At 42.5% G+C, this 25,936-nt stretch overlaps 4 protein-coding genes across 9 annotated transcripts; 2 read left to right on the top strand and 2 right to left on the bottom strand.

Annotated features, from left to right (window-relative positions):
* Positions 1-983: 983 nt before the first annotated feature.
* pcare1 (photoreceptor cilium actin regulator 1) lies at positions 984-7,446 on the bottom strand. The gene is made up of 2 exons (XM_057011581.1): positions 3,695-7,446; positions 984-2,627 (listed from the first exon to the last, which is right to left on the bottom strand). The coding sequence occupies exons 1-2, from the start codon at positions 7,039-7,041 to the stop codon at positions 2,504-2,506; spliced, it is 3,471 nt and encodes a 1,156-aa protein (XP_056867561.1). The 5' UTR covers positions 7,042-7,446; the 3' UTR covers positions 984-2,503.
* A 1,178-nt stretch (positions 7,447-8,624) lies between these two features.
* spdya (speedy/RINGO cell cycle regulator family member A) lies at positions 8,625-12,004 on the top strand. 5 transcript variants are annotated; one of them, XM_057059037.1, is made up of 7 exons: positions 8,625-8,935; positions 9,637-9,910; positions 10,000-10,058; positions 10,130-10,215; positions 10,294-10,465; positions 10,538-10,850; positions 11,697-12,004. In XM_057059037.1, exons 1-7 carry the CDS (start codon positions 8,900-8,902, stop codon positions 11,756-11,758), a joined length of 1,002 nt encoding a protein of 333 aa, XP_056915017.1. In that variant the 5' UTR covers positions 8,625-8,899; the 3' UTR covers positions 11,759-12,004. The 5 variants fall into 5 exon arrangements, with proteins under 5 accessions (XP_056915017.1, XP_056915019.1, XP_056915018.1 ...); XM_057059039.1 differs by having other exon boundaries at positions 8,626-9,009; XM_057059038.1 differs by having other exon boundaries at positions 8,627-8,983.
* trmt61b (tRNA methyltransferase 61B) lies at positions 11,526-16,535 on the bottom strand. 2 transcript variants are annotated; one of them, XM_057059032.1, is made up of 7 exons: positions 15,326-16,535; positions 15,152-15,254; positions 13,171-13,361; positions 12,971-13,062; positions 12,398-12,600; positions 12,235-12,315; positions 11,526-12,157 (listed from the first exon to the last, which is right to left on the bottom strand). In XM_057059032.1, exons 1-7 carry the CDS (start codon positions 16,031-16,033, stop codon positions 12,123-12,125), a joined length of 1,413 nt encoding a protein of 470 aa, XP_056915012.1. In that variant the 5' UTR covers positions 16,034-16,535; the 3' UTR covers positions 11,526-12,122. The 2 variants fall into 2 exon arrangements, with proteins under 2 accessions (XP_056915012.1, XP_056915013.1); XM_057059033.1 differs by having other exon boundaries at positions 12,398-12,597; positions 15,326-16,533.
* A 75-nt stretch (positions 16,536-16,610) lies between these two features.
* wdr43 (WD repeat domain 43) lies at positions 16,611-24,381 on the top strand. Its single transcript, XM_057059031.1, has 18 exons — positions 16,611-16,859; positions 17,682-17,816; positions 18,039-18,160; positions 18,887-19,007; positions 19,114-19,232; positions 19,312-19,414; positions 19,832-19,896; positions 20,043-20,202; positions 20,588-20,674; positions 20,794-20,919; positions 21,190-21,336; positions 21,484-21,570; positions 21,666-21,697; positions 21,794-21,857; positions 22,161-22,274; positions 22,807-22,876; positions 23,567-23,625; positions 23,691-24,381. Exons 1-18 carry the CDS (start codon positions 16,653-16,655, stop codon positions 23,805-23,807), a joined length of 1,935 nt encoding a protein of 644 aa, XP_056915011.1. The 5' UTR covers positions 16,611-16,652; the 3' UTR covers positions 23,808-24,381.
* Positions 24,382-25,936: the final 1,555 nt, after the last annotated feature.

A 25,936-nucleotide genomic window follows, 5' to 3' on the forward strand; every position in this document is an offset into this window, starting at 1 on the left:
ATCATTGGGGAGAGGATCCAGAATCAGCAGGTCTGTCGTGTTAACCCTCATAACACAGCTTATTTCACCAGTTTATACATCTGAACCTTCCGCATCCAAACACACTATAAATAAAACGATGCATTTTCCAGCACATTATAGAATTATAGACAAATGCCACAGGGAACATGGGTTTGTCTGAGGATACCAACATGTTATTGCTCTGCATCACATATGCTGTATATTCCATCTGTGTTTGTGAATCCTGTGAGTCTGCAGATACCTGAGAATTGTGTGCAGAGACCCTCCTCTGGTGGAAAACAGGCTTAATTGCAGGAAGTTTACTGAGATGGTGTATGAGCAGTGGTTGTCTGTCAGGGCCTTCTCTGCTGGCCTAAAAATATCTGGATCATGTTAATTATATTTTTTCCACGTACGCTTATAAAATAATGTCGTTCTCCATTTCCTTTTATTGTGTTTCCGCTGGTTATGCTGCTTCCAGACATGTATTTTCATATTGGAGTATTTAACCAATCAAATTCCCTCTATCCTTTGTTGCCAGGCAGGGTCAAAGTCAATTATTGGGTGTGAAGTGTGAAATGCACGGTTCGCCACTGTGTATGAGTTTGGTGGACATCTGCTTGTTCAGTGATCTGATTACAGCAGATTATACAATCCAGGCTTAGTTCAGTGAAAAGAAAGTAAAACCTGTCATTAACCTGCAAAAGTCAACTTTTATTTCTTTGCAATTATGTCAAAAAATAACTTGTGTGGGATCTTTGTGGTAGGTTGGAAGCATGAGATCATCAGAAGACAACTGTCTCTGATAGAAATAGAAGTATACGTATGTGTTTGTCACTGGATTTGATCAGATTCATGATCCAAGCATGAATATAAATACCGTATTTTCTGGACTATATGTCGCTATGGAGTTTAAGTCGCACTGGCCACAAAATGCATAATAAAGAAGAAAAATAGATATATAAGTCGCACTGGACAATAAGTCGCATTTTGGGGGAAAATTTATTTGATAAAATCCGAGACCAAGAACATACATTTCATCTTGAAAGGCAATTAGCAATCCATTAGCATGGATTAGCAATAGCGTTACGGTATGCTTACGTAACAAAGTTACATGACCCACAACGAACTGAGTACGTGTCTGCTTTGTTAACGTAACATATTAACAGTTATTCAGATATCTATAGCATAAAGAACATCCGAGAAAGTTTACCAAACAATCAAGTCTAACGCCATAGACGAAGCACCGCTTCTTCTTCTGCGTCGCTATAGGAACTCGTTCCTCAGTACACACACCTAGAGCGCCCTCTTGTGGTTGTCAGTGTGAAAATAACGAACATGTGAAATTCTGTAATAATGTATTTATATAAGTTGCAGGAGGACAAGTCGCACCCCCTGACAAACTATGAAAAAAAAGTGCGACTTATAGTCCGGAAAATACGATACTTCAAATCAGTCACGCGGGCTGCAGACCCCACTACTGGAATAGGCTGCTTTTACACAATTAAACCTTAATGAATGGGCTGCACAAACATGAAAAGAGTTCATTAAAAGCCAGAGTAAAGCATTACACAGAACACTCCACTCTTTTAGTTTCTCTTTCAATCTTTTACTGGGTGTATATGAGATAAACCACTACAATAACAGACCACTTTAGGTTGAGCATTGTAGAACAGAATTGAAGTGGATACATTAGAGCCATAAAACCATTGTAATTTCAGATTATGCATTTTACAAAAGCTTAATGTTGAAGTGTTTTGTTTTTGTCTGTCATGGCCTGTGTGTTGGTGCCTTTTGTTTGTGTTTTGTGTTCCTGGTTCTCTCACTAGGGAGTGTGGTGGATTCACCTGGGTACCTTTCTCAGGTGACCAGCTCACCTGCAGCTGGTTACCAATCAACAATCTTCAGAAGCCGCTGCCTCTGATCACCAGCATCTGGTTGTTTTGTTGGCTTTGTTGTAAACGTGGGTCAATGGTATCTTCTTGTGTTCCGTAAAGTAACTTTCCCCGTTCTTCTCACGTCTCCTCCTAGGTCACCACACGCCCCTCATTCAGAGGATACCTGGGTTAATTAAAATCTTGTGTTTACACCATCAGTTCTTGTTTGTCTGCCTACGGGTCCTGCCTGAAACGCACCCTAACATTGTCTTTTCTTAAAATCCTCAGGCAATAATGCTAATATGTCAAACGTCTGATTGATTACATGTAATTTAAAATATGTATGCAAACATGTAAGTGCTTCAGTTAATGAATAAACCTTGTAATAAACACAATTAAGGCAATTTCAAGTAGGGTTTTATCTGTATAGCAAAGATTGCAAAGATTGACTCAAAGGTAGTTTTCACAATCTTTATTTAAAACAGTGTGCTGGTGTTTACTGGTGTTGTTGTTCTTCAAAGTAGGTGTGATTAGCTCCGCCCCTTATCTCAGTGGTACCAACAATGCCCTGTAAATCCTCAGTAAGGCCTTCTAATCCATAATCCCACTGACTCCTCAAAGGCCTGTTAGTCTCTGTACAAGGCATGTCCAACAACGTAGAGTTCTGGGTGTGATACCGAGCGAGCTGTAGCTCTGAAGTCTGTCCGCCCACCCCATAAATCTTCATCTCTGGCTGGTTCCTTATCCAACCTGTAGGCACAGGAATGATTTTATTACGGACTTGGCAAGGGGTAGCAAGTGCGATAAATTGTGATCACAGTTCCCTCATTCTGGATAAAACCAAACAAGACAGAAAAACAACCAAAAAAGTCAACATTATAAAAGAATCTTCTGTCAAATCTTAAAAAAAAACATTGACATTTATTTTAGTGATGTGATTTTAGGTGATTATAAAACAATTTCATATTTTGACAATATCAAAATAGTAAGATGATACATTCTTCCCACAGACATGTATTTAGGGAACAGATAAATTGGCTACTCTAAATTTACTTGATGTGTGAACGGTTGTTAGTTTTTGTATGTTAGCCTTGCTAAGCACTTATCCAGAGTTTACGCTGCATCTCACAGGAGGGATGCTGGGACTGACTCCAGTCCAGAAATAAACCAGGAGAAGATGGATGGTTAGATGTGAACTCATTAAATACTGCCTGATATACTGTATGAAACCCTCTCCTCTCCTCTCCTCTCCTCTCCTCTCCTCTCCTCTCCTCTCCTCTCCTCTCCTCTCTCTGTATCTATCTACAGGAACCACTGAACCCATAGTTTCCCACTGACCTGCTTACTGTCCCCACTGACCCACTCCATGTTTTTCTGCATGTCATTCATGCTTAAGTATGATGTATGTGTCTGTCCTTCTCCACTCCCTTTCCTTCTCCCCTGCCTGAGCCTGAGCCTGCTCAAGGTTTTTATTGAAAGGGATTTTTTCCTGTCACTGTTGCTTTTTTGTTGGTCACAATATGCAAAAACCTACTCCAAAGATTAGTCAGTTCAACATTCTCCTTTACCATCCTCCCAAAGTTAGCTTTGTTGATTAGTACAAAGTGTTGTTAAACAATTGCTTTTTTGACATTTAATAGTTATATCAGTTTCTTTTTTTGGAATTCACTGTAATCATGAGAAAATTGTAAAAACATTTTGTCAGAAATAACATTAACAACGACTCAAAAGATCACGACAATGATTTAACAGGAAGACATAATTTAGACATATATTTAATGTATAGTGTAAAAACAATAAACATAGTAAGCACTCACCCAGGGGAGTACATTGCTGGGTCACTCCCACATGTCTCAGCTATAGACGCTTCCAGCGGCCTTGGTGCAGGTTTTGGTCTTTGGTCTGAATGGCTGCGTCTGATGAAGGGTCGAGGGCCTTGAAAATTTACAGGAAACCTTCCACGACTTCCACAGGAGCGTGAGGGAAAGGATTCAGTAGAGGACGTCCATGCTTGAGGGGGCTGCCGAACTGGAAATGGCTGGGCCTCAAATAGGGATGAGGATGCCGGACAGAAGAGTGAACGCACGTTACTGGTCTTTTGGCTGCAGGGTGAGTCTTCACTGCTGTTTCGTCTTGATTGTGTTCTCACTTTTGGTGAGGCTGGTGGAGACGGTGCTTTGAAAAGGTAGGAGGGGGAAGAATTTGAGCTCCGTTTTGCAACGGGAGGACTGGGAAGTCTTCTCTGAACTCCTGGTGGAGTGGGAAGTTTCCTGTTTGCAGGAGAGGGCGCTGAAGAGGTCACAGATGGTTGCCTTTGAATGCTATGGGGACTAGGAAGTCTTCGATGCAGACTGCTTGATGAAGAAGGTGTGGATGGCAGCATTCTCCCTCCAGAAACAGGCAGAGTGCTGGGCGATTGGCCTCTGATTACTGAAGAAGTAGGCACCGTGGAAACTGTAGTGTTGTTTTCAGGCACTGAAAGGGTTCCCTCATCTTGTGTGTCTGCTGATTCATCTCGATTGCAAGATGGATGTCTTGCTGTTGTGTTCATTAATGGTCTCTCTGAGTCTAAATTGTGCCTCTGCTCCATGATATTTTGGGGTAACTGGTAAAAAGAAGGTCTTTGCCATCCTGAGTCAGTATCTGGTTGCACATTTGATGGGGCAGTTTTTGACTGACTGTTTGACTGTTCGGTTTTTGTAAGGATTACAGCTTTGGAGGTCTGTGGTACAACTACTTTGCTTGGCAAAACTGTCACTGTCTGACCTGAAGCCCTCAGTCTTTGTGACAGTGCAGCCCTTTTAAATTTAGGCGATTTTTCGACTTTTGCAACTGCTTCATCAACTTCACCAGTTGGAATGCTCTGGGTACTTTCGTAAGAATTGTCCATTAATACTTCCAGTGGAGGAGGAGGGAGACTATCAAGATCCAAGTAGTCTGTTTTTTCAGATGAAGAGCTTTTAGGTCTACAACTGGTGATCCCAGTGCTAAGCACAGCCTCCATGTTTGCTAAACCAGGTAATATAGGAACTCCGCACTTCCGCACTCCCTTAAGAGGCCCCAGAGCTTCAGGATTTGATTGACCCTCTAGTCCTTGACTGAAGGTATCGATGAGCTTCCTAACAGAATTCCGGCCTCTGCAAAAGCCAGAAGATGGTCGCGGTGATGAAGGAGGGCTAGGGGGTGGATTTGAAACAACAACAACTTCCATAATCTTGTTTTCCCTCAATGTATCTTCTACAACAGTGCTGGATGCTGTTTGTTTTTTGCTGCTCTGCTTTGTAGGGCTTGACTTCCCTTTAAGAGTTTTTGGGCTGCAGCCACTCTTGTCTTGTGAGAGATTTTTGCGATTAATTGCTGGAGATTGCGCTGGTGATTGAATTTGTTTACCTGAAATAGGCATCACATTTACACTAGTCTTGTTTTTATTTATTCGCGGGAGCCCTTGGTTTGAACCCATGGGAACTCTGTCTTTTTCAAGCAATGTTGAATCTCCACTTTTAGCACAAATGGATTCTGCTGACCGTGACCGTCGCTCTAAAGCCACTGGTGCCTTTTTGACTGTTGCCCTCCTGGAAGGTGCCACGGCTTTAGGCCTCCTTGAAGATATGTTTTCCTCATCCATCAATTGTCGTCTACTTGCTTTGGGGCTGCCACCTACTTTTGCTTTGGTAGTAGACTTCTGGGAGGGGGCAAACTGTATTCTACCCTTTATGGGATTTTTCATTTTCATGGTCATTTTTACATCTTGAGATGTCTCATGTGTCTGTGAGGGTAAATGATTTGAGTGTTGATCGTTATCTGCGGATGAGAAATTTGATCGCTTCAGAAATCCTACTTCTATAATTCCCATTCCTCTGTCCATTTCCTCACCATCCTCATCATCAATTTCATCTAAAGAAACTGACCCTAAGGCTGAGTCTCTTTGATCATTGGCCATTTTGGTGCCTGTAGAGCATATGGAGTTTAGTGACGTAACAGAAACACTTGGACTAATTTTCTTTATCAGCATCTGCCTTGAGACTCCCTGCTGAACATTCATAGAGGTTTGTCCATCAGGACTGACAAGAGTGGTACTATTGGTTCCTGATGACGCACAACTCTCCCGTCTATGCTGTCTTTCAGATCCAGCAAGTGATTCACTTTCAGCCCCAATGCCACTGTCTTCACTAAAGAGAGCAGAGTCCTCTGGTCCAGGTTTTCGTAGAGAGGCCATCTCAATTCGAGATAAGAGCTTCATTAGCCTAGTTTCAACCAAGCGTTTAATTCTTATTTTCTCCATTAAGATTTCTGAGACAGATGCAAAATAAACAATTGCTTCCTCTAATGCCGTGTCTCCAATTCCACCAACTGTGTGGCTCACAGTTTGCATTCTCTGTGTTGTGTATTGTAAGAGCTGCTGTAACAAATCTGGTGGGGGTTCCGTGTTGGCAGAGCTAGCCTTTAGAGGCACAGAAGAAGACCGGTTTGTAATTTGACTCGGCCAAGCCAGATGGTCTCCATGTTCTTTCAAAACTTTTTCTCCTTCATCTGCCATCTCCTCCAACCCCTGTATAACCTCTTCATAGCGTAGAGCTATAAAAGCAACCATAGGCTGCACAGAAACCTGTGTCTGGGTGGCTTCTTCCAAAAGCCCAAGTATGATGCCATATTTGGTTATACCAGGATTTAGAAATGCATAAGCAGCTTGGTGAGCCTTAACTAAAGGTTCTGGAAAGTCCACCTTCTGTTCTGGCACGACTTGGTCCTTGTCTTTCTTTTTTGGCACCTTAATACCTCGAGACAATTTCTTTGTTTTTTTGCCAGGCTTCTTCTCCGCAAAATCCTGTTTGTCCATTTTTCTGTCTTTTTTCTGTGAAACTGTGTTGCTGTCAACTCCTTGACCTTCACATTTATCTATGCTCACTGCTTCAGGGGCTACCCCAAGAACAGATCTCTTATTTTGTGGTGATGCGTGAGTCTCTTTCTGTAATACCTGCGCTTGTCCAGGTATCTTCTTCTCTTGTTTATCACCATCTGGTAATCTGCTTGACTTGTGATTTTCTTCAATAGCCATCCAATTTCCATCTCTGGGGCTTTCTTGAGGTGGAGCAGGCAACATTCTTCCTTTCCGTGTGGGACCCAGAGTCCCGAAATTGTTGCCTTTTGATGGTGAGCAGCCCATTTCCTTTATTATTTTTTTCTTAATTAAAGCTAATTCTATGCCTTCCACAGCGTGGAAAGACTTGTTCAAAAATAGCCAAAATCCTCAGCCACCTGCTGTATCTGCCACGTTCAGATGGCCAAAGTTGTTCAGTCTGTAAAGATCCTTTCCCAGAAGTGAGCAACTGAAGCAAAAATAATGGTAAATCCATTTTAAAAACCTCCCAGAACTGTCATATACAAGCCAAAGAAATCCAGAGATCGATGATTACATAAAAAATATATATTCTGCTTCGTGCTGTGAAACATCCTTCAGAACCCCACAAAGGACAAGCAGCTGACAGGATTAGTAAAGCTTTCTGTGAAGTCTCAGCATGCGCATATGTCACGTTAGACCATACAACACTCACCTACTTGTAAGACCATAAGCTCATTAAGGTAATGCAGTTTGGCATCAGGTTCTTTTTATAGCCTGTGATGGCGTCTCTCTGTTTACCTTTTTAAATATCACTTTAATAAATACTAAATGACATCAACTGTGCAATAAAAGAGGGGAATATTTTGGGTTGATTTTTTTTTTTATGGTGACAAAGATTAGACTTTTATCAACAGTAATAGAGAATGATTTGCCAATTTATTCCTCTTTATGATTTGCTTCGGTGTCTTAAAACAACCAGGAAATATTTTAAAGCCTTTTTTAACCACACTATAGCTACTTTGCAGCACTGGATAGCGTCTCACTTGTACTGGACAGGTAGCCCTAGATGGGGAGATAGTGAAAGGAATATAATTTGATTTTGGTAATTTCATAGAAGGGTCTACTGAATTGTGGTTACACTGGAGGTTTTGTGCAGGTACTCACTTCTATCATATAAAAATTCCAATCAATATCTGCAATAAGCTATACATGTCAATCTCCCTTTTAAAGGCCAATTTTAACTCTTTTATAACAGCTAATGAACTATAGCCTGTGTCATTTACCTGGCTTTATTTCTCCCCTCTCATGGCACTATAAATGCCACCCCAGTGTCCTACATTGTTGTCTCCTGAAATTTTAATCATGCCATTTTGGACTCTTCACTCACCAATATTCAGCAGTTTATGAAGTGCCACCAGGACAACAGACCTCATTTATGCCATTGTGTTAGATGCATGAGTGCTATCCCTTTGCCTCCTTTAGGAAATTGGATTACAATTTGCTTTTCCAGCATTCATAGTCCAACCCATGTGTATATTTGAAACCTTCAACTTTGTCAGGAAATGGTACTCTGAGGCGTTAAGCATAAAGTTGAATCCTCTATGGCCTGGATATAATTTTCAATTACATAAGCAAAATAGTTGGCGTTGTAGTTGTTTTCAAGCAGATTCTAAATTATTTGGGGACTGTGACTTTGAATATAGCTGATAAGAAATACAGGTATGAAGCAACTTTGAATAAATTTGATAGTACTTCAAAATATTTCAGTCATGTACATTGTTTTGAGTGAATAATAACATCGATCTTTTTAAGGCACAGATCCTCAATGAAGCAATTTGAAACCAGTCTGGCTCCAACCTGCTGTAGTTTATAGTTTGACCACTAGTTGTCGAAAAAGCGTTGTCCGTTCTTTGTTATATAGACTAATTGATCATCGAGACCGAAAGAGACTGGACGAGTTCGCTACAGTACTCTACAACGAGTTGATATAACACAAACTGAGCTTTAATAATGGGGTTTAATGGAGTAGGGGGAAGGACGAGAAAGCGTTCTGTCAAATTGTCTAGTATTTTCCTCTCCATTCCAGTCTGGTAGCCATCTGTTGATAATTCCAAGACAGTGGAGGGGAGAAGGTGGAGGGTCTCGAGGCCGAAGGATCGCGCGACGGATCTGCGCGCCATCCATGTCTCCTCGCGCAGATGTACTACCGCTAGCCAAGGTCTGAGCCGCACTCTGGTCCAAAAACGTCTTCCCAGCGATTGACAAGGTCTCATTTACTCGCTTTTAAATACGGTGAATGTTGTACATGACTACGTTCCATTTGTTTTAGCGCTGTACCATCTAGCATTGCCTAAATTTTAAATTTTAAAGAGCGTCCTTGACAAGCAAGAGATCTGCGCATGCGTGAACTGGCTAAAGACGTCGGCGTTAAAACAAGCTATTAAAAACATCCTAATGGACTGTCGAATAATACATAAACTAAACGTTTGATTTAATTTGTACCTTGGCTTTACCGAGGAAAATAAACACGGCATTTGATTAATTAAAATGATTGATGGTGAGTTTACTAAAACACGGAGTCTTTCCTTCAATCAAGAAAGTCGCTGTAAGTTGTTAAATGACGCCATATAATTTTTGCACCACAAACAATAATAATAATGACGTGGGAGAGATAAACAGTGAGTAAAAGCACCTTTAATATTGTGCGTAACCCAGTCATTTGACCAAAAATTGTAAATTGTGTCACAATTTGTTGCCATAGAAGCTCTTACATATAATGTCCATTACTGTTTAAATACACAGAATTGGCTTCAAAACCAAAAATATTCGACTACCAAACTACTTTACTCATTCAATTCTTTAAACTTTTCAATTTCAATATTGTAAGATAAATTTTGCTTTTCGTGTGTTTCCTCCTAGATTCCAGCGGAGAACCGAAAGATGTTAAAGCATAAAAGCCGATGGCCCCATTCTCAGCCCTACGAAACAGTTTGGATGAAACCCAAATCCGATCCACGCTCTGTTCCACTCCGAAGAGGGCTCGTGCTCAGAAGAGCGGTCAAAGCCCCATGTTTAGGGAGGAATCGACCCAACCAGCGTCCAGCTGACTTATGTAGTAATAAAATCACCAAATCCAAAGCCCCAACATTTGTCATCCAGTCGCAGGAAATCGCAGCCTTCTTTAGCCTCTTTGGTAAATGAAACCTCATTAGACAAAACAGACAAACAAACAAACAAAAAACACATTTCACCTAAAAGCATTTGAAAATGTCCTGATTACAGATGACCGGCTAATCAGGGACTTTTTGATGAAGGACTCGTGCTGTAAAATTACTGACAAGGTAGATGTATTGATCAACTAGCTAATATCGCTATATGTCCAAATAATTAACTTCTCCTTCTAATCTGCTAGTACCTTTTAGCCATGACCTTTGTGTACTTCAAACGAGCTCGCTTCGCTGTTTCTGACTACACTAGGAAGAATTTCTTTCTTGCTCTGTAAGTTAAAAATGTCTTTTAAATGGTGTGCTGTGTTTTGTCCCTTGCATAAATGTGGCTTCTGTGCTCCAACTGTAGGTATCTTGCCAACACCATGGAGGAGGATGAGGAAGAGAGTAAGTATGAAATATTTCCATGGACACTGGGCAAGAATTGGAGGAAGAAAATTTCCAGTTTCCTCAAGCAGCGAGATGCGCTATGGGCTCGTATGGAGTACAGAGCTGCTGTTAGCAGTGATTGTTGCAAAAAGGTGAAGTGTAGGAAGATAAATGGTGTCTGCATTTAAAACTCTAAACTATCTATTAAGCCTGTCTCTTTGCAGGTGATGGCCATCACCCCCTCCCACTCTCTGTGGCAAAGAGAGCGTTTAAAACACCACAGCGGCGCCCAGCGTTATTATGATGACCATCCTGTCCCGGTTCCCCGTGGACCCGCAGCCTCGCCCGTCCACTGTGCTCTCTGTAACTGTGAACCTCTTTCAGATAAAGCCTCGGGCTCATCTTTTTTCCCCGACACCTTTAAAGAGAATCGGATCCCTGTTTTTCTACACCGGTTCACCACCACAATGGCTTTGAAGAAAACTTTAACCCGGGCTGCAAAGCATCCATCTTGCTGCAGTGCAGAGGTCCTTCCCAGTAGGTACCACCAGTAATATCAGTTGAATTCTCTTTTTTCAGGAAAAATCAGGAATCAGTCTTAATCGCATTATATTTTCAGCCAGTTGCTGTTTACAAATTGAGCTATAAGGGAATAACTCCACAAAGTGCTGGACAGAACTGATCTGCTTGTCTCTGTAATTTAATCTTTAACACCCTTTAGATTATTGTCTACATTGATTCTGGTCTTCATCGCTCACTAATTCCCGATTGTATTTAAAGCACATTGTCGCCCACTAGTGGTAGGCTCGTAATCTACATGTGATTTTGGTCAGATTGTACTCAGACGTTCAGAGAACATTGGTCACCTGTGCCTTTGCAAGAACAATGTTGTTCTGTTTAAAAGCCAGAAACAGCCAACAGCAGCCTAAAATAGTTGCATACCTGAGACTGGAATATTTGCTTAACTACTAACTGTTCTGCTTAATGTCTCTAAATTGCATTATACTTGTGTTTTATATTAGTTGTATACGCTATATTTGAATGACCAATGCCCAGTTAATTCAGCACCTAATTGAGGATCCGCGCATGGACAGCCCATGGTAATGTCTCAGCATAGAAAGAGTTGTATATGGACGGGTACCGTATATCATGTAAGCTGCTCAGTCTGCACGAGGAGCCACACTCAGGGTTGTCAAATAAGAGCCTTCACTATACATTTGATTATTAATTTTAATCTCAAGTGATGAACAATGCCTAGCTTAGAAATTCTATTTGCAATTGAGGAATGGGGATAAACCATGATTTTTTTTTTTAACGGTCTTTTGACAATTCCTCTTTCCAAAGGATTTAACATGGTGAGAATAATGTCTTCATGTATTTCAGCAGGTGATTCTTCCAGTGGGACAACCGACGACGCCGCCCTGAACTGGATCTTTGAGGAGTAACTGAATGAGCTGTTGCCTGTCATGCTGATGGATTCCTCTCCAAGTGTTAACTCGGCACTTGTTTCAACGTTCTGATGCAAATTTGCCGAGGATCTGGTAAAACTTCTGTTGTGGGAAAGTTCTAGTTTTAAACAGGAGTAAACAGCCATGTTTGCATATCTTTCCCATGAGCATGAACATGCTGAGGGCCTGTTGTATTAAACCAACATAGCCAGTTGAGTTTTGAATAAATGAAAAGTATTTGCACTTTTGACATGCTGAATGAGTATTTTAAATTTAACAGACTTAAAAACCATTCACTCTCTGTACATCTATTAATATACATCAAATGTGTGTATGTGCGTGGAGAGTTCGAGGTTTCCGACTACAGCACACACTTCCTCAGTTTGACCAGGAAGGCTGTGAACAGAGGAGCAGATTGAGATTATTGTGACGTACAGAAAGATAAACTTTAAAAATATGAACTGTTATCTTACCTGTGTGGCTCATCTGTTCAGGATGAGGTCTGGCAATGTAGGGAACACTCCCAAAGTCTGGCCGACTCCCAGTGGTCCTCTCTGAAGAGTGTAGAGTGGAATCAAGAAAGTCAGCACAAGCTTACGCAAACGTGACATCGTCTTGGTTTCACTGTAAAATCACCCTGATTGCTGGTGACCACAGCTGCCTCTGCCTGCTCGTCTCCGGGCAGCACTGGAGGCTTCCGAATGCAGTAGCTGCCATCTTTCTGGAGAGCCGGAGCCACCGTCCAGTCACGGACAGGAACTTCGATGATGCGTTCACACAGCAGAGGTAATTCCAAACATCGAAGCCCCTCCAGTAGGTCGGTGACCTGCGTTATGCTGCTTTTCAGAACACCCAGAAAAGATCAATCAATTAAAGCTACTTACACTTTAGGAAATGTGATACCAAAAAAGTAACATTGGGAAATACCTGGAGCGCACCTTAACAACAGCAAATTGTGTAAAACTAGAATAACTTTGTAAATTAACCTAATGGCTAAAAATCAATGTAATGAGCAGCCTTTACAGTGTTTTACAGACAGCAGCTGCCTTGTATTATAAACTCAGTTTACTGAGGGTTCCTCTGAGATTTCAACAACACATTTGAATTTAAGGCTGTTTTCTGACACACCATGAACGCATCATAATCTCTACTCGTGGGAGGCAGACAAAGATGGACAAATGTGAGTATGAAAATTAGATATAGACAAACTTGGCGAGGTAGATGGCGCACACAGCTCCGGGGTGCAGGTGTGGAGTCAAGGCGGGTAAGGCCAGGTGGGGGTGGATAAGGTCCAGAGCAGCCTGCAACACATATTATATACCATATTACATACCTAATCTGCATAAAATAGAAAATTGTCATTTCATTTTTGGAGAGGAGAGAACCTTCTCTCTTAGCAACTTACTGACCGCATGAAATCCCTGACCAGAAAGGAGTGGGGATGCTGTGCAGAGGTCAGCGTTGTGGAACTGAACGTTGTCAGGCCACTCCTCCCCTCTGCGCACACTCCACGCCCTCCTCCAGCCGTTGTAGTTCAGTACCGCTCTTTTGTGGTGGTCCTCCCTGATCTCCACACTTATTACGCAGCCTTTAGAGCCAACTGGGAATCATATCAACACACACAAAAGGCAGAGTCATGTATGTAATTAATATTTTGCTGAATGATATTTATGCGAGCTGTGAATTTTCTAGAGTTTTCATGTTTCTGGCAGTGCAGTAAATTGGCTTTAATTACACAACAGAGACCGCTTTTTGTAATTATGACTGAGCATATGAAAATCACTTATGGAGTTCCCCAAGGGTCGACCCTCAGGCCTCTTTAACATCTACATGGTCCCTCTGGCTCAGATTTTGGAATATTATAACATGTATCATAATTCTGCAGGTGACACACAACTAAAGTTTCAGTTAATGAAAGCAGCCCCTTGTATTTGCCAAGAACATGCATAAATGAAATCAATTAGTGGATGTGTCAGAACTTTTGACAACTAAAGCAAAGAAAAGGCTAAAGTAATTGTTTTTAGCCCCAAAAAGCAAAGTTTAGAAATCAGTCCTCACCTTTACTCCATGTCCTTAAAAACAACAAATCCGGAGTAATTACAGACTCAGACCCAGACTTTATAAACCACATTAGGGAAATAACAAAATAAGCCTCCTGCCATCTGAAAAATATTGCAAGGATGAAATGATTTTTAACTAGACAAGATTCAGAAAAGCTTGTTCATTCCTCTGTAAAACCAGTCAGACAGCAGCTGCCCCAGAACACTGCAGCCAGAGTCCTCACTAACGCAGAGAGGGTGGAACAAATGACACCTGTGCACAAATCACTGCACTGGCTGCCTGTGGGTCACAGAATCAACTAAAATAAATCTCTGTCCTTGTCTATAAAGCATCAAACAGCCATGAGCCTGAATGGATTTCAGATTTACTTGTACAATATGAAGATCCAGGTCCTCAGGAAGAGGTTTACTTATGGTTCCCAGAGCCACAAACAAAACAAGGTGATGCAGCTTATAGTTACTACGCCCCTCACTTTGACTGCTGTCACACTCAGCTCTTTTAAATCAGGCCTTAAATCTTTATTATCCCTTCAGACCTTCTGCTGAATCCTATATATTCCTTCTTATTTTGATAAAGCTTTTGGACTGCATTCCTTTCCTGCCATTCTATTTGTTTTCTTCTAATGTCTGTTTTTCATGTTGCGCCTTGTAAAGCGCTGTGAATTGCCTTGTGGCTGAATAGTGTCGCATAAATAAACTTGCATGGACAGCTGAAACGCTTTTCTTTTTCTATGCTTTGCAATTCCACTTGTGCCAGGGTTGTTAAAGGACTGTCCAGTTCGTTTGTAATTCTGGAAGCTTTAATTATGGCCATATCTCCCAACAAATTGCTTCATATATCTACCAGTAACCAATTTTAACTCACAGTTAACACAGTTTAAAAAATATGATGTATAAAAAGGTAACCATCCTATTAGGAGACATTGCTTGTTATAGGAAATCTGATAACGCTGTAGTTTATGGCTACTTTAATCCTTAACCATTGAATGGGTTAAATTTCAGGTTTAAAGAAATAAAAGTCAGTAGTTTTGAAAAACCTTGCTTCACTTGTAAATTTGTTTCCACTCATATATTGATTTTCTTTATTATGTTTTAAATAATAAGTTATAAATGTGACCTAACAAAGGTAAAGGGCAAATATTAACCATATATATTGTTTATACTGCTTGTAATTGGGATAAGGTAAACATCTGTTCAGTATTTTAACATAAAAGTGTTTGATTGTGAGGCGTTAAAAGCCACAAAATGCAACGGGTCCATCAGACCCACAAACGCTGGCTGAGTAACAACAATATGAACATAACACAAGGGTTAAACAACAATTTCTGACCTGCTCTGGACAGGAACAGAGACATGGCCCCAGACCCTGAGCCTGACTCCAGCACACAGTCCCCTTCTGTCACATCCATCATCATCAGCATGGTGGCAGCATCCTGGGGAAAACAGAGGTGTGTCTGATCCACTCCCAAACACAACACACATCACATCCCACCGACATGTGTACCTTTGGATAGGCGATGGCTGGCCCCCTTCTCATTAACAGCACATAATCCTCCAGACTGGCCCGGCGGACGAGGATGGATACCCCCCTCCCTGTCTTTAAGAACTGACCTGCGCGCTTCCCAACAATGTCATTGTGCTGGATGAACCCCCAGTTGCCCATCAGCCTTGCCCCTGATTGAAGCTGAAACAATTTCTTGAACTCCACCCGTCGTTTCTTAGAGTACTCGGCGACGAGCAACTCCCCGAACCCCAGGAGCCTCTCACCAGGAACAGAAGGGCAACTTTCCTCCTCTTCGAAAGTGACATGCGAATGAACCCCGGGAGTTTCGGGGTCTTCGAGTGTGTCCAAGTCATCCTCACTGGGTCCACAATCTTCTTGTATTAAGCGTGTTTCTAAAAGTTCTGTTTCAGCCGTAGTCTCTGTCTCGTTTAGGTCCCTCAACTGCATGACCTCAGGGCTCAGGGCATCCTGGGGCAACAAGCCACTGATCCTTTCCAGGGGGGACAGTGATCGCCTTCTTCTGGAAAGCAGGGTCAACCTAGAGGTCAACTCGGGACTCAAATTTGAATTGTCTCCCTCAGCCTCCTTATAGTTGACAGAATTTGCAAAAAATGTTCTAATCTCCCGCTTACATTTATGGACGTTTAAAAAGAGGACACGGTTACTGTTTATTCTCACCAATCGTCGCATACACACAAATCCAGCCATCGTATGTAGCTTAAAACAAAATATCCGAAATGGGGGGCATGGAGTATATGTGATAAAAGGAAAAATATATCCTTGTTCTCCAGCTCGGCGGTGTTTACGGTCTGTAGGACGCCATACTGGAAGAACACACGTGGAAAAACGTCATAAAAGGGCGACACTTTTAAAACGGAAGCATACCAACAGGTGGCAGTATTGTTGCAAATTCCTGTATATTTATGGCCGATCAACTGTCAGCTGTTTTGCTGAAATTCACTGTAAATAGTTTCACAATAATTATGCTTTTATGTTTAACTTATAGAGTAAATTCCGTTGATATGTACGCGGGCCGAAATCTAGTACATCCAGCGTCACAACGTACTTTAGTGTAAAACAGCTAGTGAAGAGAAGTTTAACTCTAGTCCGGGTTGAAAAGAAAACCAAGTTGCACATAGAAACACTCATTGGCAATATGAACGTTACCAAAAATTCCTTTCAGGCGGAAAAGTGTTATATGTTTGTCATTCAAGTGGGTGTGTCCTCGAATGTGACGCGCGACGCTAGGACGCTAGTGCGCATGTCCTCAGGGGGCAACACGTGGTTTGTGTAAACCACGCACGCAGACTCAAGCAGCGTTTCAGAAATGGCGGCCGATGGTGGCAGCGCTTCGGTCCAGCTACCTTGCGTTTTTTCACCCAAAACACAGCAGTACTTAGCTTTGTGTGCCCAAGACGGCAAACTTCGCATATGGAATACAGACAGTAAAACACTTCACCAAGAATACGTGCCTTCAGCTCATTTAAGTGCCACTTGCATCTGCATATCCTGGGGACCATGCCGGACGCTCAAGGTATGTTGGGCTGTTCTGGAGTACAATTAGCTGCAGAGGCTAGTAAGGCCTTAGGGAGGTGGCTGTTGTAGCTCATTGTAGAAAAAGACGTCTTAAATAAAACAACGCATCCCTGTTTAGTGGAGGAATTCCCCAGAGATGCGTTTGCTAATGTGTTATTGCTGGCATTTTCTTCTTAACATAGTTGCGAGGTAGGGTTAGCCGCGGTAGCTTCTAGCTACAGATGCAGAACGCACATGTGTGTCCCACATGGTAGTCAAGAAATGATGGGTAATGCTTTACAACCGTATTGCTGTTCCAATAGACACACGAGCAGTATTTATTTTTGCCGAAATGGCAGGAATGTTAAAATAGCATTATGCCATGGCAAGGATTGCAAATAAAGTCGTTATTTAAGTTAGCACTAGCCTGCCACCGCGTCAGACGCGTGTGCCACCATGACACTTGTGAAAGGGTAAATGCAAGAAGTTTCTTCATTTTTTTCAATTTAAGTAAAAATCCAGGCCCGATTATGACATATAATATAATTCGGCATCGCTGTACACACCGAGTCACATAGATACTTTGTTTAATTTGTTTGGATCAATTAAGTGTATATTATTGGTGATTTTCTTCTTAAAGTGAAGCTGGTGAGCAGTCAGACAATAATATATAATTCAAATAGTAGCTGTGAAAGTTGTGCCGCCATTTTAAGTTGTGGTGCATTATTAAAAACCATAGTAGTGCAATTGACTGAGATTTAAACGTTAATTTAGATGCAGCCCATGCAAATATGTCTGGTCTGTATAGTTTTTAGTCACATCCGAAATGTGTGTGTCTTAGGAGAGGCCTCAGAGGAAGAAGAGGAAATCCGAGGTGGCACAGGTGGAGGAGAGTGCAGACCTGTTGGCGATGGGCACAGCAGCTGGCACGGTGCTCATCTACAGTACCACGAAGGGAGCGCTGCACTGTACGCTGGTGAGTTTGAGCCTCCACACACAGGAACTGGGACCTGCACAAGTCTTGTGTTTCTAACTTTGAAATGTCACCTCATTCTTCAAAATCAAATGGAAACTTTGAGCTGTAACTTGTGTATGTTGGGGTGGACAGAACTGGGGGAAAGGGCTGGGGGGAGGTCAATAATACCGCTGCTACAGAAGCATTCCAATCTGATTTGCAATATTGTTTTCTCTCTGCCAGGATGGAGGCCACAGCGGAGGGGTAAATTGTGTCCAGTGGCACCCCGAGGACAGTTTATTGTACAGCGGCTCAGATGATACAAACATAGTAGAATGGGACCTGCAGACAGGCAAGACAAAAAGGTGTGTGTGATACGGATTTCTCCTTAATGCAGTTGTGTCTGAAGATGTGGAATGAGACGTGAAATCCTGACTGCTGAGAAACATCAGGTAGCTTTCTATAAAGTCATAGTTTGCAGCAGAGTCCGGTGGGATGAATCGATTACCATCAGCTCATCAGATTTACCTGTTCAAACGAGCGTTTATTTAGCTTCTGTCAAAATTTGAAGCACTACCTGCTGCAACCCAGAGATATTTCCATGCTTGACCTTTTTTATAACACAGTAAGGTGTCACATGGATGCTTAATTCTTTTTTATCCTTTTATTAGAGATATAGAACAAACCTGAGCAAATATTTATTTACAGAAAGTTTGGGAGCAATTATGACATCAAGTCTTTTGTGAAACCTTGGTAGACATTTTTGAGGAACATTTATGTGAAATGTAGGTTTCCCAACCCTTTTAGTAATCACTTCAATGTTCCGTGGATTGTTTTCAGGATGCTGAAGGTTTTATGTGCTTTGTATTTGCTGTATTGTGACCAGCAGATCTGGAAGAGACACATCACAAACAAGAGTGTGGTTTATTGAATTTTGAAAGGAATTCAAGGGCTTTGTCACATGCTAGAATGTTTTGGTTTTAACCCTTGCAGTAAGCATAAAGACCTTGTGTGGTTGTATGTGCTGGGACAAGGCAGGTTAAGTAAATGTGAGATCATCCCCCCTGATGTGTCGTCCGTTTTCTCCACAGTAAATGGAAGGCAGACCGCGGGGCCGTAACCAGCCTCTGCGTCAGCCCCGATGGAAAACTGCTGCTGTCGGCTGGTCAGACGATCAAGATGTGGGATTTAGACACCAAGGAGGTCTATAGGGTGAGCCTGCACATCTGAGACGCTGTAACCTGATACGAAGCAATCCTGCCTGACAGGACGCTGTTGTCTGACGCGTGTTTGCGCCCCAATGTCACCCCCACTGCAGAAATTCACAGGTCACTCTACGGCTGTGACGACCCTGTGCTTCGCCACCACACGACCTCCCGACAGCAACGGTCTCTATTTTCTGTCCGGGGCGGCACACGATCGACTGCTTAGTGTTTGGTGAGTGCTGGCGCGACCGTCGCCCCTCATTTAGTCATCGGCGACACCCCTTTTTACAGACTTGCTCCCCCCCACACAGGCAAGTGCGAGAGGATGGAAAGGACAAGAATTCAGTGGTGTCATTTGCGCTGAGTGACGAGCCGCAACACATCGACCTCATCGCGTCTAAGAGCAGGGAGGAGGTGAGAGTGACGGAACAGCCTTTCAGAAGAGTTTGTAACTCTTGGGCGGGGTTAGAAAACACTTAATTATTTACTTTATTGGTAAGAATGAGACACAGCTTATCAAGAGAAGGAGCTGCAACGGCTTTATTTATTTTCGTCAACGCACAGAATACAAGATCACTAATGCAACAGCACCTCATACCATAAAGTTCAGAGTGTCATCTTAATTTGCCTCACAAAGATGCATAATGTGTATAAAATCTCCAATATTATGAGATGGAATTTGAAAACCGTATTACAAATGGGAGGTTTTTTCAGGAGCAACATATTAAATTGCATTAACCCTGCATATCCGTCTGATTTTGGCTCCTTTGGGTGGTTTAGGCAGACAGTTGCGTTATCTCATCCGTTGACGACCATTGTGGTTCCTTGCAGGTGATGAAGCTGGCAGTGGTGTGCAAGGATGGGCAGCTGCATTTGTTTGAGCACTTTCTAAATGGGTGAGGTCACTTTTAAGCACCTTCCATTAATAATTCTACACTGACACACACACACACACTTCCTGAGCAGCAGTGCACTCACCTTTAAAAGTTATTTCGCTGAATGTCTGGCTTCAGTTGTCCCGTTTCAACTTTTCTCTCCACAGTCCCTGTAAGAAACCATTACAACCCTTGTGCACGGTGCAGATGTCTGACACCAAAGACACACCGATGCCAATCCCCCTGCTGGCGGCTGCCCTGCGAACAGACATGCAGACGCTGATGTTGGCCTATGGAAACCACTTGCAGCCCGTCATGGAGAAAGTGGTGAGTAAGCGCAGAGCCGCAAACACACATGAACGACACGTGTGACACCCTTGCCCTCACGTATGTCCTGGGGTGTGTTATATTCTTAGCCGTATTTGTTTAAACTTTCAGTTTTGCTCGGGAGCTGCAACCTTGTTTTTTTTAACGTTCAGAGACCGTTTCAAAGGTCTCGGTAGTGCAGACGGGCCAGATATGTATTAGCAAGCCTTTAGCTAGTGCAGATGTGAAATCTCGCGCTAGGCATCCATGTTTGTCACCGTGGAACTAAAACTTCTGGATACGTGTGGCCCTGCGGGGGCTCATTTCATGGATTTCCTGCATCAATCTTGATTTAGTTCCAATAATAATGGATATTTAAAATGTTCCTCCTCATCTGTCCGTGCAGGAGATCGACACAGCAGAGAGATGCGTCTGTTTGACCAGGGACGTTCAGACCAGCCTGTCTATTTCAATGGCGACCACCGTATCCAAGGTAACGGCGAGGAACCCGGGCCAAAAAGCCTGCTGTGTTTTTGACATATTCTCAAGGGTTGAGATGGTCGTGTTTGTCAAATTGTGACTAATGAGAACTTCATTGGTTCTTCCTTTCAGGTGAAGACGCCAATTGTGAACGCCAAGAGCAAAGTTCTGGTGCCCGGGCTTCCTGGTCACCAAGCCCCAGTCAAGGGAGCCACACAGGGGCAAGAGAAAAGGAAAACAGGCACAGACACCAAAGAGGTTGGTTGGATCATTTTCGTGATCATTTAGGGATAATGCAGCCCATGGCGGTGGTCTTTATATCTCCACCTGAACAATATGAATGTTCCTAGAGGAAGCGCTGCCTGCACCACTTTCAGTCTATTTATTTAATTCAGTACTAGTTTAAGCCCCTAAAATTGGCCATTTTTCACAGCTTCAACCTCGGCCTCCTGTCACAGCTGTTGAATATAGACGTACATGGAGATGGATGTCATGGATGAATCTGCTTATGATTTCAAATTTGTGTAGGTGCAGATGACGATAGCAGAGCGACTGGGAGAGATTGAGCTCTCCACCAAAAAGGGAGCTCTTAAAGGAACAGCCTCTCTACAGACGGATCATTTTGCAGTGCTGCTCGTGCAAGGCCTGGAGAGCAACGACGCCCACATCCTAAATGTGAGTACTTTTCTGGTCCCTCCTTAAAAGCATGTCTGAATAATTCCTGGCTTGTGCAATGAGCCAAGTTGAACCCACCCAGGTTTTCATGAGAATTAACACTTTTATACTCGTCCCATATCAATTATTTTGTTTCTTCTATTGCAGAAAGTTTTCCAGACTCACAAAGACATGATAATAAAGAAGACGGTTGCACAGTTACCCCTCCCTGCTGTGTTACCTTTGTTGGAAAAGGTGAGTCCTGTTTCTGTCTATGATGTTCAAACCTTTTAATTTTACGTACCTGACCTTGGATCAATGATTTCCTGTGTCTGTTTTTTAAATTTTAGATCACAGAAAGGCTCCAAGGACACCCTTTTATGTAAGTTAGATCGCTTCCTTGTCGCTCCCCTCACACAATGTTAACGCTGGTTGTTTTTGTAAAAGCCTTGATATTAAACATCTGCTGTTTCCACAGGGCAGTGTTAATGACGCGGTGGCTCAAGGCTGTGCTCATGCATCACACATCATACCTGGCAACGGTGAGCGTGGGCATTTGCTTAAATTGTTCCACACCAAGGTGCTTTACACAAACACACCCCCTCTCGCTCTATGCTTTCAAATGCCGCCTGAGTGCTCTGCCTTTGAGCCTGGTTTAGCGTTCATGATTTAAACATGTTCGGAATCAAACATGATGCTTTGAGCTGTTGCCTCTCCTGCTTCCCACGACCTTTTGTCTTTTTTTTTGTGGGAAGGTATAATGTTGGATAGAGCTATTTATGCTAGATGTTGCTCTGGTCAGGTTGTGAGCTTTGAGGGTGGGTAACTGTCTGTATATTCAACAGCTTCCAGACTTGGTCAACCAGCTGGGGTTGCTTTATCACACCATCGAGAGCCGAGTGAAGATGTTCCACAAGCTCACAAAGCTACACGGGAAACTGTACCTCCTAATGTCCCAGGTTGGTTTTACTGTTTGGCAGTTTCGCTCCATGGATTTGGTTCTTTTCTTTTCTGATGATCAACCATTGGCATCAAAACCTTCCAGCAAATTTTACAAGCATAATTTAGAATTAACGCTAAATGAGATTAGATCTTTAAAATCTGGAAATCCAAAATGGCATATAGCGACATTTTATGTCATTTTTAAGGAGAAATTCATAGCGCTTTGTGTATAAAATATTTAATCTACCAGGGTTGGGGGTTTAAATAATCCTTACATTTTATCCTTTCAGATTTGAGCTGTACATTCTGATTTGAATAGTTATGACTCCTTATTTTCTTTTTTACATTTGCTGGACTCATTGTTTTAGTTTCATAAATCTTTAATTCAAACATAAAACAGTAAAAGACAAAATAGTGATGGGAAGCATATACAATTCCTGTGAAAAATGCAGGAATACAGAGCATTTTCACAGGTTTTATCATGTGCAGTTATTTTTATGTCCAAGTAAATCTGTAGCAGAGCGCATGTAACTCTTTTTCTACCACTAGGTGGCAGCAAGTGACCGAAAGCCCACAGTAACGACTGTGGACCGCGAAGCTAAGCTGGTGTACGAAGAGGGTGAGTCCACTTTAATCTGTAATAGCGCAGATTTTCTTTTAACTTGGTCTGAATATCAGGAGAATGAAGTCACATCTCCAACAGAGTGATGAGGTGCAACAAGTGGCACTTTTTTTAAAATATCGCGTTAGTTTCTTTGTTTATAATTCACTCAGGTTCCTCGTGAATCCTGCCTGGGATCACTTTCCATCATAGAGGCAAGGCCTGTACATCATGTTGTTTCTCTTGCTCTGCACACAAACAGGGCCCCTGTTGCTTGGCAACCTGACTGGCAGGGTTGAGAGCCTCCCTTTTGCATGAAACACGGCTCCACTGTCTTCATTTTCATTTTTTAGCCCGGTGCTAAATATAACACTGATCCTGACTGGAAATGTCGTTGAGGAAATAATTGTTATGATTAATTTTTCAATATCCTTTGGTGATCCAGAAAGGGAAAAAAGTATAAAATGAGCCAATGAACAGGAAGCTGTTGCTGCGCGTTAAGTTGTAAAGTAATGCGTCTGACAGGAAGTGAGAGAGGATTAATTGGTTAGCGTGGCGCAAACAGTTGTCCAATTATTCTAGCAGTAGGTGGTGGTCTTCATTAGCTGAAGCAACAACAACCAGAAGCAACCATGCAACAGTCGCTGATTTGTCCTATTACCTCTGAATTAGTTCAGTGGTTTAAATTTGGTTTTTGTGTGCAAACAGAGTCGTCTGATGAAGATGAGGCCTCCGGTGACGAAGGCCTTCCCCATGAGGATTCTGACGTAAGTTCTGTCCGCCAGATCGGGGGGGAAAAAAAATCAAATGTTCATCTTCTGCTCTTTGTTAGAACTGGGAGGAGGAGGAGGCAATGGAGGAGGAAGACGATGACCCAGAAAGTCGATCGGACTCCAAAGCTAATGGGGAAGATGACATGGAGCATGAAAATGAGAGCGAAGAGGAATGAGGAGGAAATCTAACATAAAATTGGATTTGAAAGAGTTATATATGTACTTTTGTTTTATTTTCATGTTTTTGATTTTATTATTAGAATGGTTTTACAAACTCAGCAGGCAATTCAGCCCAGCAGGCCTTCTCACGCCACAGGATGGTGACAGGAAGTGGCGCAACGTTTCCTCCGAAAGGAGGCGGATTCTGTGCGGTCATCACCTCAGGATGGACGAATGACTGAAAATCAAAGAAAAGGAATTTCTCCTAGCTGTTGAATTACAGTCTGCATTCCAAATTTAATCTGCTCGTGGAATTAACCATTTGGAGAATTTTTGCATAGACAGGTACATAAATAAGTCGGTGATTGGTTCATGTTTAGCTCTGCGGGCCATATGGAATGTACTTCACAGGGGTGGGGCTCTGCTGCAGACCCTGAATCACTGTTGTGCAGGATTCCTCCTGATCTTGACCAGACCCTGCGTTCTTTCCCTTCACAATGTAAATCTGTATGTACAACGAAGTGTTTGTATGAGCTCTTCCTTCTACAGCCGACCCGCAGAAATCCTTGGGATTAAATGAATTTCTGTAAAGTTTCCCTCTCCAGCTTTTTTAATTTTGTTGGAAGAAAAAGGGATATTCTACCCTCAATTGAACAAAACCATTTTCTATTGAGGTCTTTTTTTGTTTGACTGCCGTAGGCGCCAAACCCCACTATAGGAGGGAAGACGGTCCCCCCCTGGACGAATCCCCAGCTCACCTCACACCAAGAACCTCACAAACTGGGCCACCTGCCTGTATATCATAATGTTCAATACGGTATTCTGATCCTTTTCTAGTACCTGTTAGATCACTTTTATTTGGGGATTTTCTGTCCTCTACAGATGGAGACGAGTTGGACAATAATGTTGGGGGTCATTGTATTGAAAGGTGACCTTTCAGCCCCGTCTGAGGTCCTGAGCTCTCTGGATCAGGGCTTCATTAAATGTAGATCATCTTTGATCCATTCAGCCTTCCGGACCAGTCTCTCTCCCAGCCCTCGAGAAACTCCCATTCCCACACACGGGCACTGGTTCCATTAACAGCCTGTAAATGGGTCCTGCCCTGGACATTCCCGTCCTCAGCACCGGCGCCCACGGTAACCTCTGATGGTGATGGTGCATTGGCAGTGAAGGGGGTGAAACCACAAATGGATTCTTTTATTGCGTCATAACACTCTTCCCCCACTGCACTCAGTGATGCCACATTAGCCCAAATGAAGTTATAATTCTGATGTTTCCTGTTTCCTTAGTATGCAAAGACCTTTCACAATAAAAGCACATCCTGGCCTGGGTATGTGAGCTGTCTAGTAGACCTGTAATTGGTCAGCTGTTTGCTTCTACCTGGTGTCATTTATAAACCTGCGCGTGTCTGTGTTTTCTAATAAACCACAATGGGGGCCCTTATTACACTCACACAGTTGTCTCTGACCTTCCAGCGCGTCGATTGAGGGATAGACGGTCAGTCTATTGATTAAGGCTCCTGAGGGAAATGCCTCCCTGTCATGTTATTGACACCTCTTGGCCTGCAACACTGTAAACACCGGTAAGAAGAGACCTGAGCTCATTAGTTTGTGGTTGAAGCTCAGCAAATCGGTCAGAAATTGGACTCATTTTCCAGACAGTTGAGGATTGGCCGTAGAGCCGCTATACCTGACGCACGGAATGAAGCTCCTCGCACTTTCTGCTGTGAGTGATGGAATATAAACAGACATTATTAACCATGAGAAGGAATTTATTGCCTTGGTTTTGTTAAGATGTGCAAAAGTGTCACAGTGCAGAGAAATGATATGATTACCTAAAATGTGCTGACAGCGCTTTATTCTGGTGGAGGCCTGACACTTGGGAATCATTCAGCAGGTTCCAGCAGATCATTTAGTCACAGTAATAAGATTTTGTTTGATGAGTGGCGGCGTGCCCTCTGACTCCATCAATGGTTTTGGAGTTCTATCCCAGATCTTTATATATTTTGGCTCTACTGGAGCCGAGTGTTTCCTGGAGCTTCAGAAAATCTGCCAAAACAAATTTAATTGCCGATTATAAAAGAAAGCGACTATAGTTTTTCATTTCATATGGCATTTTCACACCTTTCACATTTAAATGTAACATA

The sequence above is a fragment of the Takifugu flavidus genome, chromosome 16 (assembly GCF_003711565.1).
Source record: "Takifugu flavidus isolate HTHZ2018 chromosome 16, ASM371156v2, whole genome shotgun sequence".
Classification (NCBI taxonomy): Eukaryota; Metazoa; Chordata; class Actinopteri; order Tetraodontiformes; family Tetraodontidae; genus Takifugu; species Takifugu flavidus.